At 34.7% G+C, this 19,955-nt stretch overlaps 3 protein-coding genes, 1 non-coding gene and 2 pseudogenes across 4 annotated transcripts; 4 read left to right on the top strand and 2 right to left on the bottom strand.

Moving 5' to 3' along the window:
• The first annotated feature begins 72 nt into the window (after positions 1-72).
• Positions 73-896, top strand: LOC123227816. Its single transcript, XM_044652942.1, has 2 exons — positions 73-156; positions 405-896. Exons 1-2 carry the CDS (start codon positions 73-75, stop codon positions 894-896), a joined length of 576 nt encoding a protein of 191 aa, XP_044508877.1.
• A 1,656-nt stretch (positions 897-2,552) lies between these two features.
• LOC123228225 lies at positions 2,553-5,232 on the top strand (annotated as a pseudogene).
• A 157-nt stretch (positions 5,233-5,389) lies between these two features.
• TRNAR-CCU lies at positions 5,390-5,462 on the bottom strand. Its single transcript has one exon. It is a non-coding gene; the product is annotated as a tRNA-Arg (tRNA).
• A 964-nt stretch (positions 5,463-6,426) lies between these two features.
• LOC123226921 (transcription factor DIVARICATA-like) lies at positions 6,427-8,808 on the top strand. The gene is made up of 2 exons (XM_044651495.1): positions 6,427-7,518; positions 8,112-8,808. The coding sequence occupies exons 1-2, from the start codon at positions 7,130-7,132 to the stop codon at positions 8,575-8,577; spliced, it is 855 nt and encodes a 284-aa protein (XP_044507430.1). The 5' UTR covers positions 6,427-7,129; the 3' UTR covers positions 8,578-8,808.
• Positions 8,796-11,335, top strand: LOC123226920 (annotated as a pseudogene).
• Positions 11,336-13,818: 2,483 nt separating this feature from the next.
• LOC123228004 (coronatine-insensitive protein 1-like) lies at positions 13,819-19,348 on the bottom strand. The gene is made up of 3 exons (XM_044653184.1): positions 18,401-19,348; positions 15,977-16,451; positions 13,819-14,997 (listed from the first exon to the last, which is right to left on the bottom strand). Exons 1-3 carry the CDS (start codon positions 18,886-18,888, stop codon positions 14,179-14,181), a joined length of 1,782 nt encoding a protein of 593 aa, XP_044509119.1. The 5' UTR covers positions 18,889-19,348; the 3' UTR covers positions 13,819-14,178.
• Positions 19,349-19,955: the final 607 nt, after the last annotated feature.

The following is a 19,955-nucleotide window of genomic DNA, read 5'->3' as shown; positions in this document are numbered from 1 at the left end:
TAAATAACAAAGACTAGATGCCAAGGAGTTATCTTCTTGTAAGCTCCTCCCTTGGCTTCCTGAGGAAGAAACATGCCAAAAGTTACATCGTTACCTCAGATTCCTGCACGATTAACTATGCCAAAGTTCACTATTAACTTAATAAGCCACCTTGTGGTATGCTATGCAAATGGAAGAAACAAGTAAGCTCCAATACTAGCTGAAGATTTCATATTTGGCCAGGTGAAAACATCATCGAGTCATAGAACTACCCAGATCAAAGCAAGATATTGACAGAAAATGGTAATTTTTCTGCCTTGTCTATGTAATATGAAAATGAGGTTATCTTTCTCCCCACTTTGCACTGTCCATGAATTAAATACATTGCTTAGTTATGATTTACTGAGTTTTAACTGCTGGCTTAGGCATTTCAAGCAAGAAGGGGCAAGTGGGTTGGATCAATTAGTAGACTTGTTGATGCACCTATTGGCAGAGTTTGGATTATGGTTTCTCAAACCAAAAAACTACCAGAATGGATGCCAATGGTTGAAAGGTGCACTGACTTAGCTGGAGAAGAAGGAGTTCCAGGCTATGTTCGGCTTGTCTCCGGATTCATGTTCCCTCAAGATGATGGGGAAAGGTCATGGATCAAGGAGAGGCTAGTTTCCATGGACTCATCAGTGCACAGTTTCGTTTACAAAATGGAAGCAAGCAATGTGGGTTTAGATGGATCTGTAAATTCATTAAAACTTGTAGATTATGGGGATGATTCAACTCTAGTTAACTGGTCATTTGAGATAGATCCTGTAGAAGGGGCTTCCGAGGAAAGTATTATAGATTATCTAGGATTTCTCTATAAATCTTGCATAAACAGGATTGGCAGTGCCATAGAAGCATCATCATCAAATAAGATTTAAGAGCATGTTTTGTGTTGTGCTGTCTCAATTGTAAAGTTGCAGCATCTTTCATTGTTAGCTACACTAATATATAATGCCAACTGAAAAACGCATTCAATGTTTTCAAACCATGTTGTCTCAACTGTCAATTCTGATGCATCATAGAAATCCCTGTAGCAGGTAATTGATACACTTTGTTTTCCCTGCCAGTCCAGCCTGACTAGTCTTAATTGAATTAGCGAATTTATTCAGAGAATAGACAATTTAACTAGTCCTTAACAGTTTATTCTGAGGTGCCCCTTTCATAGGAAAAGAACTAAGCACTTTAGTCCAGAGAAATAATCAAGGAAATAAGCTTCATGAGATCTTGCTATGGAAAGCAAGTTCAATTCAAATGAATCTTGTTGGGGATTGTTATGTCACTTTTAGAAGTTAAAACCAATCAAATATGTTACAATCTGACATGCCAAATCCTGGAAAAGAACCTCAATAATGACATGAGAAGAGAATATTGTGGACTCCTCCAGAAAATATAGTACACAACACAACATGCCGAGGCCAAAAGAGCATCTTTGATAATTAAGTTAGCAAAAACCCAGTTGAGGAAGGCGATTGGTTCCGACAAATTACAGTTGAGATGGTTGGATAGTGGTAATCATTGCACTGTTAAAGATCCCACTTCAGACACCCTTTTAGGCTTTCTTCTTTATACGTACTACTAATATTTGCTTCTCTTTTCCTTCCTAGCCCAAAAGGAATCACATTTAGAATACCAAGCCATACTAAGCTTAATATAATTTGATAAATGTGTGTGTTTACAAGCAGGTGTACAGAAAAGAGACAGAGACAGAATTAGGCTAATTTTAATAATGTAAAGTTTGGTTAACTTAGGTGAAGTATTGGACAAAAAACATATGGGATTTGAAGAACCCCAGGTGAAAAAGAAGTGGGAATTGAAATAGATAGAAATGTTTCTATGTTACCACACACCCCATATCTTATATGTATTATAAGCTTCTGAGCAGAGGACCAGTTATAAAGTCCATGAAAGCCATTTCTCCACTAGAGAGTTAAGTCTCATATACAATTAATACATAGAATTAGACCACTGCCCACCACCACTATATCCAGTCATCTCCCATGTATATTTGTGCTATTCTGGAAGATTAGCTGCATTTGCAAGCCTACATTAATGATACCATATACTGCTTTCCCTCCACAAGGGATTGATTAACTATTAAGTTACAACCAGTGTTTCATTGAGAAGGCAGCTGGTTATTTTAATGGTATAGCTAATTAAGATTTAAAAAATGATAATTATAACAAAGTAGAATACTGGAGGATCTATGGAAAATATGTGAAACCCTTCAATTTTCAAGGAGATGGGATGTTTCAACTTTCAAAATAGAGGTCGCAGTCAACTGAAGATGGCAGCAAGGGCTGAATAGCCAGGTAGCATACTCCCAGATGCATACATTTGACTACTTTGTGTAGCAAGCAAGAGAACTTAGAAGAATTTGTACAAGCCTGAAATTTTCCATTCACCTAACAAAGTAAAATGACATGGCATCAAAGACTTCATTTTAAACTTAAATACTCAGGCGTGCATTGATGTTTAAAATAGCCTTAAATTATTCTCAAAGACCTAGAGAAAGAGGGAGAGAGAGATAGAGAGGGATGACATCTTTGCTTTGGGCAATGCTGCCGGTGACTTCCATTTTTCCAGCATTTGTCGAGTCAATGGTTCTTCACTATAATTTAAATGTAAGTTGACCCTTGTTAGAATGGAAAAGGCTAAATAAGAGAGTGAATATACTCATATTAGTGTCAAATTTATACAGGTGGTCATGGCAAACTTCACAAAACTTTGTTCAACGAAGTCTCTAGTCATTGTTAATGGGAAGTTCCCAGGGCCAACTCTGTATGCAAGAGAAGGTGATAATGTGCTCATAAGGGTCACCAATCAAGTTTAATATAATGTTACAATCCACTGGAGAGACATATTATACACTGACTTTAACAAGAATTTATGTTGCTTATCATGCAATTTAGCCATTGATAATGAATGAATGATTCCTAAAATCTTCTTAAAAAGTATGAAATATGCGTCATGGTGTCAGGCAGCTTTGAACCGGCTGGTATGATGGACCCGCTTAAGTTACCCAACGTCCAATACAACCAGGGCAAAACTATTTGTACAATTTCACCTTAATAGGACAAAGAGGCACACTTCTCTGGCATGCACATATTTCCTGGCTAAGAGCAACATTACATGGAGCAATTGTTATTTTTCCTAAGAAAGGTGTTCCTTATGCTTTTCCTAAACCTGATAAGGAAAAGATCGTTGTTTTAGGTGAGCACAAAGTTCATATTAAGCATATCAACAAATCAAAGTGTCTTCAGCTGCTGTTCGTAATGTAATTTTGTTGTCTTAATTGTCGGTGAATGGTGGAAAGCAGATGTTGAAGCTGTGGTCAACCAGGCTGCACAGACTGGTTTGCCACCAAATATATCAGATGCTCACACCATTAATGGCTATCCAGGACCGGTTGCAAATTGCCCTTCTCAGTGTACTGACTTGGGGTGTCTTTGAAGATTTTACTATTCATAGTAGAAAAGGAGAGGTTATAAACAAAATTATAAGCATCTTTTCATAGATTTGAATAGACTGAAATTGATAATTTAGTATCAAATCATGCATACCCCATCAACAAGTGGTATCATATCCAGATTGAATTGATCCATTTCTGTGTCTTAATCAGATTTTAATTTTGCAGGTTTCACTTTACATGTTGAAAGTGGGAAGACATACTTGCTAAGGATTGTCAATGCAGCAGTAAATGATGAACTCTTTTTCAAAATTGCTGGACATGATCTTACCACTGTTGAATTTGATGCATCCTACACTAAGCCTTTCAAAGCTGGAACAATATTTATTGGTCCAGGCCAAACCACAAATGCCCTTTTAACATCTGATCAGGCCAATGGCAAATGCTTAATAACCATCTCTCCTTTCATGGACACCCTTGTTGCTGTCAACAATGTCACTGGTTTTGCATTCTTGCGCTACAAGGGAACCGTGGCCCTTTTGCCTACCACCTTCACTGACATTCCTGCTTTAAATGCCACTGCAGTAACAAATGCTTTCAAAGATAATCTTCGAAGCCTTAATTCAAATGATTACCCTGCAAAAGTCCCACAAACTGTGGATCATTCACTGCTATTTGCTATGGCTGTTGATGTCAGTCCATGTGCAACATGTGTTAATGGTACCAGAGTAGTGGCAGACATTAATAATATCAGCTTTGTATTGCCATCTACAGCTCTTCTTCAGGCACATTACTATAACAAGTGGAGTTTTCACTAATGATTTCCCAGCAACCCGAACAATACCCTATAATTACACAGGGAACTTAACAGCAGCTAATCTCCAGACCTTGACCGGCACAAGGCTCTACAGAGTGGCATATAATTCAACCATTCAAGTAGTGCTTCAAGGCACAAGTCTAATAGCCCCAGAGAACCATCCAACATATTTGCATGGATTAAACTTCTTTGCGGTTGGCAATGGACTTGGAAACTTTGATCCATATAAAGATCCACAGAATTTTAATCTTGTTGATCCTGTAGAGAAGAACACCATTGGAGTGCCAACTGCTGGATGGACAGCAATAAGATTCAGAGCAGATAACCCAGGTAAATCTAGTAAGTTTATTCCATTTTCATAATTCTCTTGGCGATCTTATCACAAGGTTCCACAGCAATTTCAAGAAAGTAATCTAACTTATACAAACATATTAGTCATTGTCTGGAAAATGAAATTCCACCTACTTCATAGTCTTGGAAAAGAAGTATACAAGCTTCTGCCCATTTTGTCAAATTAGGCTGATATCCTTGTAATATTTCCCACTTTTGGCGTTTCTTCTCAACTCTTTTAAGATAAAAGGTTTATGAAAAGAGCTAAATTTAGCATATACAAGTCATCTCTATTTAGCAAGTTCCCTACAAAATGATTCTATTCACCGATTTAATGATATTATTTATTTCATTGATAATCCTTCACTAACATTATACACTAATTTGAATAAGCTCGAGTCACTCATATTCATTATAAACATGTATATTTAGAGAGGAAGACCAAAACCTTATACAATGAATTCTAAAGATCATTCACAAACGATGTGAGATTGTGACATGATTTATTGCTGTATTGGTTGTGGTGGCAGGTGTATGGTTCTTGCATTGTCATTTAGAAGTGCACACAACGTGGAGGCTTAAGATGGCATTTGTGGTGGAGAATGGGAAGGGCCCCAAAGAATCACTAATACCTTCTCCTCTTGATCTTCCAAAGTGCTAAAGCAAATTAATAGAGGCTTTAAAAGTGGAAGGTGGAGAGTTTAGAGTAGAGATTATGAGTGTAAAATATAAACGAGGATGCGAGTGATAAAATATAAGAAGTGCAAAAGGAGCAACAGCACGTGGGTGGTTAAAGTATGAAAAAGCATGTGAAGCTTCGCGCCAGATAGGGGTCGAACCTATGACCTTCTGCTTAGGAAACAGACGCTCTATCCACTGAGCTACAGGCGCTTTGTTGATACCAACAATAAATAATTACTCTTGTTCACATCATCTGGGTATAGAATAAATATGTAATGTTATGCGTATGATTTTAGTACAAAATGATATATCATCGTATGATTGAATATTATTTTATTTTTAATTTAAAATTATTCAATCATGTAGACATAGTTTTATTGAGAATAAATTCACGTTAATTAAATAATAAGATATTACATTACGACACAAATTATAATCTTTTTTAACATCTTTTAACTTGAATAAGCAAAACTAAGTTATTATTATAACCCGTAAGCCTTATTAGTAAATATGGGAATGGAAAAAAATATTATAAGGATTATATGGGTATTAATATAATGAATAGTAAAAAGTATGCTTGTAAAAATATAATTATAAAATTTAGATACAATACAAAATTTAAAATGTGTATATATGAGTTTAATATGATCTATTATTAATGAAACATTTTAAAAATAAAATAATATTAATCTTGATTTTAGCACTTTTCATGAACCATTTAGTTAAAATTAATATAATATTTCAAATGTTAAGTTTTTAATTAAGTATTAAACATAATATAATATAATACATAATTGAGATTCAAATTATAATTTTACGACTCTCAAATAGAATACATAGTCACATTTCAATTATAATCAATTCAAACTTGTTACTCAACTCGAGTTTAACTTTCTTAAATTGAATTAATTTTAATTCAAATTATTATAATAACAAATATATTTAATTATTATAGATAATTGTAAAAAATTATTTTAAATAAATTTTATATGATTTATAATAATTTAAAATTAGATTAAATAGTAAATTAGTTAAACAATAAATTTAATCACCAACCTAGTTTTGAAAACCTTGATGAAGAGGGTCGAGCCCAACTTCCCCAGATAGAGTTAAACCTGAATAATCCCATATTTAAGTTTGGCTTGCCTTGAATTCATTAAATTATTTGACGTGAAATATTTTCTGAAAAGCATATGGGAATATTGAGAAGTGCGTGACTCAAACCACGCAGCCATACCAATGGAGACACCTCTCGAGTCTCCTTTTTCTACACCTCTTCAACTCTTCTTCAATCTACAATCTTTACTCAGAATCCTTTCGTTTTCGTTCTGTTTGGATGTCTGAGGTCTCACTTTCTCTATAATCTTTACTTCTATTTTCTTTCTTCTCTTCAAACAAACCAACTCAAATCATAATATTTTCCGCTTTTTATCTTTCTTTCCAACTTGTTGCTGTCCTTCAATTCTTGGGATTTTGATTTCTTAATGTGACTTTCGTGCTTATTCTCTTCGCTTATGGCTGAGAGTTGCAGCTCAAAGTAGAATAAATTCTATCTTTTTCTTGGAAATTAATTGTTCAACTTCTTTTCTGCTTCTTCAAGTTTAAAGGTCTCATGTTGGATTTTTGTTTTTTCGTCTCTCTCATACCCGAGAACAAGATTGGATTTTTTTCTTGTATTATCGAGATTCTCGTCGTTTCTTCAAAGGAGGGTCGTTTTTAGATTTTTTTTAGTTTATGCCTTTAACCAAAAAACAAAAAATTGTTCTTGATTCCCTGTACAACGATTCTAAATCTGCTTCGTTTTTAATCATTCGTAAACCCATTATGAACTTCTAAGTATTAACTTCTTCTATCATCGCAAAATAAAACTTCTTAATATGGAAACTCTGTATCCAGCATCATATATGTCGGGTTCAAGTTGGTTTCTTCAGGAAAGCCAGAGCACAAGCTGGACTAAAGAAGAGAACAAGAGGTTTGAGAGTGCTCTTGCAATTTACAGTGATGGCACGCCGGATAGATGGCTCAAAGTTGCAGCTCTAATACCGGGAAAGACAGTGCTTGATGTTATGAAACAGTACAAAGAATTGGAAGAAGATGTGAAGGATATAGAAGCTGGAAAGTTTCCAATTCCGGGTTATTATGGCTCATCTTTCACATTAGAGCTGGTTTCTGAACGTGATTTTGATGCTGATAGGAAGACACCATTGGTGAAAAGCTCGGATCAGGAGAGGAAGAAGGGTGTGCCTTGGACTGAAGAAGAGCACAGGTGACTTCTCTTCAAGATGTTATAAAAAACGTTGCTTATATTGAAGCTTTTTTTTTTTTTTTTAAAGATAGTTGTTATATGAACTGCTTTGAGTTGCTTAAACATTGAGCTGAATTGGTTTTGAACTTTGTGTTTAGTTTCTCTGATGATTTATTCAACACATTCAATTAGTAGCTATGTTTGTTATTTGTAAATGCAAATAGAGGCTAAGGGATTCCACTAATATTTGACATATCTTATCCAATAATTTGATTCACTATTAAGATATTATCTATTCTGAATACATAGACTCTACAACTGAAAGCATGTCTTGATTAACTAGTCATATTTTAACATTTTTAAACGATGTAAGATGCATACACAAACCCAACATTTCTCTCATTCTTAGCCGATATGGGATTTGCTAGGGGTGTCACAATATATTTGTGTTTTGGTTCCATGAAGAAATTCATCATGACAGATTAGTTTCCCATTCACAAGTTTGTTATTGTTTTCTCACATAATCATCTTTTGAGGCTTGCAATTTGAATTGTAATCAAAGTTGATGTTGCTCTTGCTCTTGACATTGGTTTTCTTCATGATGAATATTATAGGCTGTTTTTAAAAGGGCTTCTTCAGTATGGTAAAGGGGACTGGAGAAATATCTCCAGGCATTTTGTAATCACTAAGACTCCTACTCAAGTGGCAAGCCATGCTCAGAAATACTTCATAAGGCAGCTATCAGGAGGGAAAGACAAGAGGAGACCAAGCATCCATGACATCACTACTGTCAATCTTGCTGATCCAAATTTATCAGACAATCGAAAACCTTGTTCCTTCAATCTATCCCATGAGCTTCCACAGCAACAGAAGTCTTCTGGCTTGCTGAAAGCTGGACCTGAATGGAATGATTCAAACAATGGAGCAGTGATTTTTGATACATCTCACGATAACCTGTTTGTGCCATCTGCGTTTGACATTTGTTCAAATGGCCTTAAACTTCAGGGAAAAAGTTTGTATGGCACTGCTTATCATGGGGTTCAGTTCAACCCGGAAATCAGTGTTCTGAATCCAATTTAGAGAAGTTATTTAATATATATATAGTTGTGGTTTGCAGTGCTCCAGAATTGAAATTCCAACCCTGTTTGTATCATGTAAATTTCAGTTTTAGTGTACTGTCTTAGTTGTTTTGTTACATAAATATTGTGTTCAATCTGTACATTGCCCTTGAATTCCACAGAAAGGTGAAAATTAATCATGTTATTGATATAAACATCAATGATTTATTGAAGCATGGTATTTATCTGGTAATTCTTTATCATCAATTGCTTCATTGATTTAACTGTTTGATAAAAGCAGATTTAGCAGAAAGAATATGCAATTGTTTCTTGATGAGGTATTGGAGAATGGTTGCAGCTTACAAGAGGTAATATTAAAGCAGCTTATGCCTTTACACATGGAACAGTTTGCTTTGTTTATGAGATTGGATGATGTGGCCAAATTGGGTGACTCACCACCCACTCCTTCTAAAATTCAACAGTATGAGATTGCTTAATCCTTTATATATAAGGGTTCTGTTAGAACCCCTTTTGGCCATCTTTAGCTTTATGCATCCAATAAGGCCAACCTGACCAAAGCCTTCCATCACCATCACATGGTCGAAAGCTGAGTATGCATTCCACTTAAGTCACCATCAGATGCATTCCACTTAATACTTCTATTCTCTTTCTTCTCTTCAAATAAACCAACTCAAATTATAATATTTCCCGCTTTTTATTTTTCTTTCCAACTTGTTCCTGTCCTTCAATTCTTCGTATCTTTATTTTTTATGACTTTCATGATTATTCTTTTCACTTTATGGCTGAGAGTTGCAGTTCAAAGTAGTATAAGTTCTTTCTTTTCAGATGAAAATTAATTGTTCAACTTCTTTTCTGCTTCTTCAAGTTTAAAGGTCTCATCTTGGTTTTTTTTTTTTTTTTTTTTCTTCTCTCTCATACCCAAGAACAAGATTGGATATTTTCTTTTAATATCAAGATTCTCGATGATTCTTCAAAGGAGGGTCTTTCTTAGGTTTTTTAGTTTATGCCTTTAACCAAAAAAAAAAAATGTTTCTTGATTGCCTGTAAAATGATTCTTAATCTACTTTGTTTTTAATCATTCGTAAACTCATTATGAACTTCTATGTTATTCAGGTCTTCTGTCATGGCAAAATAAAACTTCTTAATATGGGAACTCTGTATCCAGCATTATATATGTTGGATTCAAGTTGGATTCTTCAGGAAAGCCACAGCACAAGCTGGACTAAAGAAGAGAACAAGAGGTTTGAGAGTGCTCTTGCAATTTACAATGAGGGCACGCCGGATAGATGGATCAAAGTGGCAGCTCTAATACCAGGAAAGACAGTGCTTGATGTCATTAAACAGTACAAAGAATTGGAAGAAGATGTGAAGAATATAGAAGCTGGAAAGGTTCCAATTCCACGTTATTATGGCTCATCTTTCACATTAGAGTTTGTTTCTGAACGTGATTTTGATGCTAATAAGAAGAGACCATTGGTGAAAAGCTTGGATCAAGACAGGAAGAAGGGTGTGCCTTGGACTGAAGAAGAGCACAGGTGACTTCTCTTCAAGATATTATAAAAAAATGTTGCTTATATTGAAGCCTTTTTTAGATAGTTGCTATATGAACTGCTTTGAGTTGTTAAATATTGAGCTGAATTGGTTTTGAACTTTGTGCTTAGTTTCTCTGATGATTTGTCCAACACATTCAATCAGTATCTATGTTTGTTAATTGTAGATACAAATAGAGGCTAAGGACAACCTGCACTAATAGAGCGACTCACTAATAAAATATTGCCTACTTTAAGTACACAATTTATCATAGTTTTGTTTTTAATTTTGCAACTCAAAATATGTTTTGATAGTTGAACTGTTTAACCAATCATATTTTAACATCTCCAACCAATATGGGATGTACACACAAACCTAATATCATTTTCGTGTTTTACTAATGTAGGATTTACTAGGAGTGTCACAATATATGTGTTTTGGTTCCATGAAGAAATTCATCATGCCAGATGAGTTTCCCAGTTGTCAAGTTTGCTGTTGTTTTCACATAATCATATTTTGAGGCCTGCAATAGAAATTTTAATAAAAGTTGATGTTGCTTTTGACATTGGTTTCCTTTATGATGAATTATAGGCTGTTTTTGAAAGGACTTCTTAAGTATGGTAAAGGAGACTGGAGAAATATCTCCAGGCATTTTGTAATCACTAGGACCCCTACTCAAGTGGCAAGCTATGCTCAGAAATACTTTATAAGGCAGCTATCAGGAGGGAAAGACAAGAGGAGACCAAGCATCCACGGCATTACTACCATCAATCTTGCTGATCCAAATTCATCAGACAATCGAAAACCTTGTTCTTTTGATCTATCCGATGTGCTTCTGCAGCAACAGAAGTCTTCTGACTCGCCAGAAGTTGGACTCAAATGGAATGATTCAAACAAAGGAGCAGTGAATTTAATACGTCGTGTGATAACCTTTTTGTGCCGTCTGCCTTTGACATTGGTTCAAATGGCCTCAAACTTCAGGGAAAAACTTTGTATGCCACTGTTTATCATGGGCTTCAGTTCAACCCGAAAATCAGTGTTCTGAATTTAATATAGAGAAGTCTTTTAATATATGGATAGTTGTGCTTTGCTGTACTCCAGAAGTGAAAATCCGAATCTGTTTGTATAATGTAATTTTCAGTTGTAGTGTTTTTGTTACATAAATATTGTGTTGAATCTGTACATTGCCCTTGAATTCCACAAAAAGGAGTCCCTTCCTATTCATGAAATAGTTTCTCTCTGACAAAGTAGCCTCTCAAGTTTCTTTTCTTCCAAACAATGGTTTCTCGATGAGGTATTGGAGAGTGGTTGCAGCTTACAAGAGGTTATATTAAAGCACCTTATGCCTTTAGACAAGGAATGCTTTGCTTTGTTTATGTGATTGGATGATTTGGTCTACTTGGCTGAGTCACCACCTACTGTTTCGCTGAAAGCTCCATATATAAATGTATTCTGTTAGAAGCCCTTTTGGCTATCCTTTAGCCTTATGCATCCAATAAGGCCAAGCTGACCAAAGAGGTCATCACCATCATATAGTGGAAAGCTGAGTATGCATTCCTCTTAATGCACCATCACATGCTTCAACCATCCTAGAATATGTATCCACGTGAGAATGCAAAAAGCAGTTTAAAATAGTTTTTTTCTCAAAAAATACAGGAAACAATAAGATGGAGATACACATAAATATAAATATGAAAAATATAAAAGTTTTTTTTAATTATAAATACCAAATTTTATAAAAAATTATAAAAACCTATCTTTCTTTAAAATACAACAATAGTTTAGTTACAATAAGTGTGTATTTATAAATCAACAATCAAATAAACTATAAATATCAAACTTAACAAAACCAATTTTTTGAATGTTTGTCGGAAGTTTGAGAAGCTGGAGATAAAGAGGAGATGAGTTTTAACATGTCGGAAATAAGAGAAGTTTTAGTTACCGGAAAGGAGATGAAATCAAAATGAGAATTTGAAATTATGAAAGAAAGTAAAATATGAAATCGAGTTTTAATCAATTAAATAATGAGGAAAAGAAATGGGTTTCTTAAATTGAAATGCATTTTTAATTTTTGTTACTCTTAAAACACTCCCAAAACATTTTGTATTAGTTTTTAGTGGTTTTGAAAATAGATTCATTTCGAAAACAAAGAAACGCACTTTATATTTTCTTATTTATTTATTTATTTATTTATCTCTAATCATAGTTATCAATATCATACTATACAATACGATACAAATGAAAAATGATATAAATTATAAGTGTATCGTAATTAATATGATTTAATAGATATATAGTACGATATGATACATATTATCGATATAAATTAATACACTTTTTAGAGAAAATGATAATACAATAAAGGTGAATATGAGAAATTTTAAATTTTTATAGGTATTTATGATATTTTTCAAAATGATAATATATCAATTATTTTATTTTATTTCTTAAAAGTTGTATTATATGATACGATATAATATTTAATGCATAATATATAAAATTAGATTTTCGATATATAATTCAACTACTATACTTCTAATACCAATCCAACTTTGCCTTTTCATTGGTATCTCTCTTTCGGCCAACCCAATTGTCAATTGTGGCAAACTGTTCCACCACCTAGTCCCTGGAAGCATCATCCTTTTTTCTGATGATTCTTAAGTTCACTTTGCAACAAAATAAAATGGCTCTTGCTACAAAATCTAGCGCTTTTGTTTTTCTTTTTTTTTTTTTCAATCTTTAAAGAAAACCTTCCTGAAGCCAGCTCGGCCCAAGTCAGGTTTGGTGTGACCCCAATGGGTCTAATGACCACATCAGACCCACCACCCCATAATTACCATGTTAAATAAATTAAAATTTTAATTTTAAAATATTGTTACGGGAGAATTTGAATTCTTTCTTTAATATTTGAAAGCCCAAGTTTTTGTTATTCAAATTATCCTTTTGAGACTAACTTTGACCTCCTAATTCCAAAATTCCTCCTTTTTAACTCTAAAACTGTGCTTAGCTATAATTTCATACGCCACCAAGTCTATAAGAAAAGAAAAGAAAGATACCTAGCTTGCAATTTCGAAAGCAGTCTCTTCCGCTGAAATTCTGCTGCAGAGAACTTAACCCTGATATATGTGATAATGACACAATCAAGTGAATGGGAAATGAAATAAATAAAGAAATCATGTTTGCAGAAAATGGTGTTACTGTTTTTGTTTTTTAGTAGTTGCCATTGTTTTGTTTTTTGCTGCAGCAACTACCATGAAATAAGATGCTGCCCACCCCACGTCTCTTTGCATTTATAATTTTCCAATCCACAAATGAAAAACATTAAATATTCCGAAAGCAATATGATCAACATGATTATTTTTATTAGCTTGAAAGATAAAATGGGTAAATACAAAACAATATATGAATATATATATGTGTGTGTGTGTGTGTGTGTGTGTGTAGCTTTCCAGCAAGTTGTACAAGAAAGCACTCTTGCCACTTTATTCTCAATTTGATCAAGATTGGTTTAGCAAATATGTGTATAGCAAAGCAACAGGTAAATGTTTTTTCTTCAAGGGAAACATAAGAGAACTTGGGAAGTCAGTCGTCTGGTTTAGTAAAGTTACCTGTTTAAGAGTAGGAGAATGCTGAGGATCGGCTACCTCATCAATCATTCAGCCTCTGAATAAAACTGATTATGAACCATATAAACCTGTACCAAAATAATATGTAATCAAGGTAAAATCACATGTTACATATTTATTAAAGACTTCAAAGCATCCCATCATTTCCCCAAATAACAAAAGTAAGAAAAAAGTTGCTCACTTTAATACAATTCACTCATGGACTGAGACAGAGATTTAAGCTACCTAATTGTACAAAGGAACAAGACAGTAGCAACTGCTTTCAAATTACAGATGAAAATACAAACTTATATAAGGAACAAAAGTCTACAACATTAAAAACAAAATCAAAACTAAAAATTTGAACCCTCTGACGAAAAATGAAAATCGTTTTTGAATTTATAAATGGGGCGTGGCACTAAAATGAAAACAACAGACTTTGAAAAAGGATGTATATACAGCTGGCTCTATCTGATAAGTAAATCTTCTGGATCTAATGGGCGCACTGTCTCTGGAAAATCTGCCCTTTGTCCAGCGAGGGAGTAGTATGCAAGTATATGAGCTGGGTGCTCAATCACTGCTGGTTGTCCATCCTGATCAACCTCTTGAATATGCCGAGGAGGAATTAACTCGATGTTCCAAAATGGGCGAACCATTGCCAAAAGATCACGACCATTTTGGGATGCTCGATACCCCTGCACCCATAAGTACCTCAGCGAAGTCAGTTGCATCACAGCAATAGCTAGGGCACGCTCACTGAAGGAACAACCTCTCATTTCCAGTTTTTGCAAGTTAGGGCATCCCCTCGAGAACTGCATAAGCCCCAAATCAGACTCCCCAACACAACCCAAAAGCATCCATCTCACGTTTAAACTGTATTGCCCAATATAACTGAGGCCCACATCCGTTAAACCTCCCTGTCTTAAATATAGTGCAAACCTTCGAAGCTTGTCACATCCCCTCAACAGAGCTCGAACTCCATTATCAAGTGGCAAATCTGCTATCTTCTCTTCTCTGTCAAGCAAAACTAGGCGAAAATCACAGAGGTTTTTCAAGTGATCACCTATACATACAAGAGATGCATTTGTGATATCTGATACATAAACTGCCACGTGTTCCAGCTCTAGGCAGCCATGAGCCAGATGAGTCAAACCTCTTTGCGAAACAAGACCTTCTTCATCCTCCATTCCCTGCTCATCAGCCCCTCGCTCAATTCTAAGCCTCTTTAATTTCTTACAATTCTGAGAAAGAACTTCTAATCCTCTATCTCCAATTACTTCCCTTGTCTGCCAACATGAAAAATAAATCGATGAAAAAATGATCTTAAGTTGCTAGTCCCCTTAGTTTTCTGGAAAATTCTTCAGAATTAATACATTTTATGTTGCCCTAAAATTTCATTAATTTTCTTTGAACCAATTTAGTATAATGAATATCATTCTAATTCCAATGACATGAGTATGAAAAGTTTGAGAGAAATGTCAACAAAATATAATTATCGAAAACGAATATTCCTCTAAAAACAGCATCAAAGAAAATAAGAATGCAAGAAACCAATTACAAACTAGAGAGTTCCATAAACAGGTGAATGGTGACTTATGCACTTTATTGTTTTAAAATCTGGACCTGAACAATAGGTAGAGCCACCAATTGGATCTTTTTCCATGTCAGACTAAGCCTGAAACACTATTTACTAAAAATGTTTGGCCAACTGATTAACTGGTGAACTTTTGGACCATTAATTGCCATTAGGAACTTGACAACTCCTCATAACAGGAAAAAAAGTCTAATACATTCCTAAAAAATTAAAATATTCCTGTTTAACTGATGTTGTTTCCCTTTTCATTAAATCAATCGATAATAATTTATTAAAATGTTCTATCAGCTGAAGTCTCCATTTTTCTTAGAACTAAAGTGAAGCTAATGGCAATAGGATTACATATCTAAACATGTCTTACCGCTATATTATTGACACCCATGAACCAGTCTACTCTGTGATTTAAAATATACATATATATTTTGAAAAGTTGATGCACATTTCGAATATAAACAGCAAAAACAAAAAGACCTATCAGACAGCATGACTTGGGACTTGTATATAGCTCGTTATAAAACAAGGAAGATGAAATGAAGGCAAATGTAAGCAACAGACAAAGAAAAATGCATGTATGTATTTGTGAAGTCTTGGCTTTTTTTTTTTCTTTTTTGAACCAGTAGACAAAGACATAGTGATAGTGAAACAACAGGGAAACAATTTTGTGATCCTACCTCAAGAACTTCTAAGTTCAGACATTTCTGAATTAACAGACAATGGTCCTCAGTGTCCAGCAATGCGTAGAGGAGGTCCAACTTTTTCAGCACAGATGCACAAGGGAACAGCAAAAACATATAAGGTTTCCCCAAATAGGATAGACCCAAACAGCATAACCTAGGGGGAAATGACAGGGCAGAATACGTGTCTGCTGGTTGAACATTGAAGGAGCCCCCACAAAATTCCTCTAAAGCAGTTGCAGTTTGAAAGAAATTGACAAGGTGCAAGAGATCACAGTCATTTATTTTCACAGATGTTAAGGACGGACAATTTCTGGCTATGAGTTTCAGGTCTTCAACGTTGACCTTGACCAGTTCTGTCATGTAGAAGTTTAATTTCTCAAGTACTGTGTTATTTAAAGCAAGTTCGTGAAGCCAAGCACCATCTCTCTCACTTATTGAGCTCTCCTCCAAAAATAAGGTTCTTAATTGCCTGTGAGACATAAAACAAAAAAAAAACAACATGAATACATCCAAGTCTCCCCCTCTAAAAAACATAAGTGTCAGCTATCTGAGGCTGTAGCTTGCATAACAATCCGCAGGACCAACTCAAGAAAAAGAAGTATAGTAAGCAAGATAAGTCAACTTAAATTACTCCATTATTACTGTATGCCCATAATAACATCCTACAGAATCCACATAAACAGAAAAGCTTATAATCCCTAGGCTTAGATCATGTAGCAGAGTCAAGAAATCACTGAAGTGAACACATACAAGATAACCTTAAAAAAATTGAAAATAGTAAAGGTTCCTAAGTGAAAAATGTTAAATTTAGTAATACCACCCATACAGCAGTCTTCATATAGAGCTTGGGGACAAGTCTTCCTTGTAAATTTGTCATGTTGTAACTAATTATCCTTCACTATGGCTTCAATTGGCTCATCTTCGGTCAATGTTTGAGTATCCTATTTCAATAATAATTATGTGGTTCTCAGACCTTCACTGTGATTTCAATCAGCTCTTAGAAATGGATGTAAGGTTAAGTATGATCTGGAATCAAGAGTCCACCTTAAAAATCTCTACCTTATAACTACTATAAGTTAGGATCAATAACTATTTAAGAAAAAAGGACATACTACTGTATTCTTCATTCAATTCATTAAGACAAGCCTTACTGCCACTATGGCAACTCCACTTCAATAGTATATCTAATGATTAACATCATTTTCTCTTACAAAAGATATCATTCCCTTTGTTATCAATGTAAATGCAGAATAAACAAATTTTAGTGACTAACATCAACCTGGTTTGGGCATCTATGATCAAACTTGAATACCAATTAACTCTTATGAAAATTATATTTTCCATATATTCTAACAATTTTTTCATATAAAAAGTTTTTAAATTCTTCTTTGTCTGTCCTCTAGAATCTAACAGATGAAAGCTTTCACTAATCAATGAGATAACAAGTACAGCTATCACAATCAGCCTCTACAAATAAAAACAAGGCATTACAAATAAAAATCTCTACCAAAGGCATGAGACCACTCATAAATTGCTAACACCCAGAATTTCATTATATGGATCCTAAGGGTAGACCAACAACAACAAGAACTCGGGAATCCAATACTCTTACATGTAGCAACAGAACTTTCTCATCCATTACAGGGTATCCCGTCAACTTTACAATCACAGTATAAAAGGAAAATGTCACAAATGATACAGTAAACCTAGGATTCAAAGTGGATTTTAAACTTTCTTGATGATGAAGGTCTTATAACATGCAAACTTGAACCAGCCAACAATAGAAATGACGACTGAAAAGTCAACTAAACATACAGGTAATCAGATTAATCAATACAAATAGCCAACTAGTTTTTCATCCAAAAAGTTTGTCCAAACAAAGATATTAACTACACAGTTCATGGTTGTAGAAACTCACAACTTCTTCAATCAAGCAAGTCATCCATTCACAGATTATTTCTTTCATCCGATGATTCTTATAGCAACCAGAAAGAAAAACCAAAGTAGGCAGTAAAGTACAAACACAGCTAAAGAGATGAAGGGTTGTTAAATTTCAATCAAAGTAAATACTGCTTACCACGATTGAGATCAGGAAAGAACTAATTTAACTTTTGGAGAAAACTATGATGTAATGCAACATCATTCACTCATCGGAACCACGAAAAGACAACTCATGAACAAGATTTAAGTTACGACAGCTCCAAATGGTCAACAAAACATTATTTCAGGCAAAATCAAAAACTAAAATTATGTTAACGTCTTTCTCAATACAACACATTTTTTACCACACAAATATGTAACCATTAAACATCAAATGCTCTGACTCACGGAAAAGTTAAAATAAATAAATATGTGTGTGTGTGTGTGTGCGCGCGTGTGAAATAGCAGAGATTAACCTATTTAACAAAGATGAAGTACCTGCAGGAGCGAGTCACATGGAGAAGCCCATCTGTAGAGAACCCAGAACACTTATCAAGCTTCAAAACCTGAAGATTCCTCCCTCGAGCCGTAGCCAAAACTTCCAGATCCGAGTCACTCACAATCATCCTCCGAAAGTGAAGCGACTTTAAACAATTAAACGACTGAGCAATTTCATTAACCCACGGTGTCACATACCCGCCCCAATCCTCGGGTATCAAATTAAACATCGCCGCTCTTGGCTTCCCCTTCAATTTCAACGACTCTAAGTGGCTGAAACGACGCCGTAACCTCTCCGGTGTGGTCGTGTAGCACAACGCAATCGTTATGTGCTTACGTGTAATTGCGTCCAGCTCGTACCACCGCCGGCACACCAACGAAACGGCGTCTCGATCCTTGGGGTCGTTTATGTACTGAATCACGCACTCTGCAACCGTATCTGACATGGCAGCACGCACTCTATTCACCTTTTTGTCCTTCTCATCCATACAAAAATAAATAAATTACAACCCAGTCGATATCTAATATACCCTCTTTAAAAAAAAAATAAAATAAAAATTAATTTTTCAAGAAAAAAAATTATCGGTCAAAATTTTCGAAGGCCGATATTCAATGGATCGGCCAAAAAGCTTGAAACCAAGAATAAAAAACCGTTAGAGAGAAGACGAAATTCCGGCAATATCTACGACGAAAGATATCCCATAAGAAACGAATCGGATCGGGGCGAGAGAAAATTTGCGGATCATAAGAGAGAGTGAAGTAGGTGGGAGTAGATGATAGAACATAAAAGCAAAGAAAGAGGAGTGTGAAGCTAAGATTTGGAAAGGATAATGGGCGGCGGAGATGCTCGGAGGCAGAAGGAAAACAGACTGCGACAGTTTAAACGGTTTTGGGCAATAGAAAGAGAAAGTAAAGAGGCGTTTGGATCAGACCCTAATTGGGGGCGCCTCAAAGAGAGAAAAATAAATAAAGTGGAAACGACAAAAACAAATTGGTGCAACCAATCAAACAACAGTAGTACAAGGAATTCTCCTGGGACGTGATGGTTACGTGGCGGTTTATTATTGGATGGTAGTAGTTGAGAGAAAGGGCCCCATTTGATGGTACGTGGCAACAAACGGTTATAAGATAGGAGAAGTCAGGCAATGATGATTTGAATACTGACCGTTAAAAAAGTCAATCTTGAAACTTATGTGAGGGAGTCCAGAGAATGACGGTCCTTGCAGTAATTACGACGTCGTATGCTAACCAAAGTCAAGATATTGATTTTTTCATAACATAAACACAAATACAATTTTATATAATTAATTATTAAATAAATATTCTAAGTTAATAGATAAAATTTTGGATTCAAGTTTTAATAATATATTTTAAAATATAATTTTTTTTTGATAATATCAATATAATAAGATTAATAATTAGATCAAATCTGATTTTTTATCTAATCAAATTATGAATCATCTAGATAGTGGAATAAATTACTGTATGATTTAATAATACAAATAAAATCATGATATTAGAATTTTTTTTTTAGGTGTTGTGGTTGTGTCTGGCC

This window comes from Mangifera indica, chromosome 10 (genome assembly GCF_011075055.1).
Source record: "Mangifera indica cultivar Alphonso chromosome 10, CATAS_Mindica_2.1, whole genome shotgun sequence".
NCBI lineage: Eukaryota > Viridiplantae > Streptophyta > Magnoliopsida > Sapindales > Anacardiaceae > Mangifera > Mangifera indica.
Note: the sequence above shows the minus strand (reverse complement) of the source record. Positions and strands in the feature narration are given on the sequence as shown.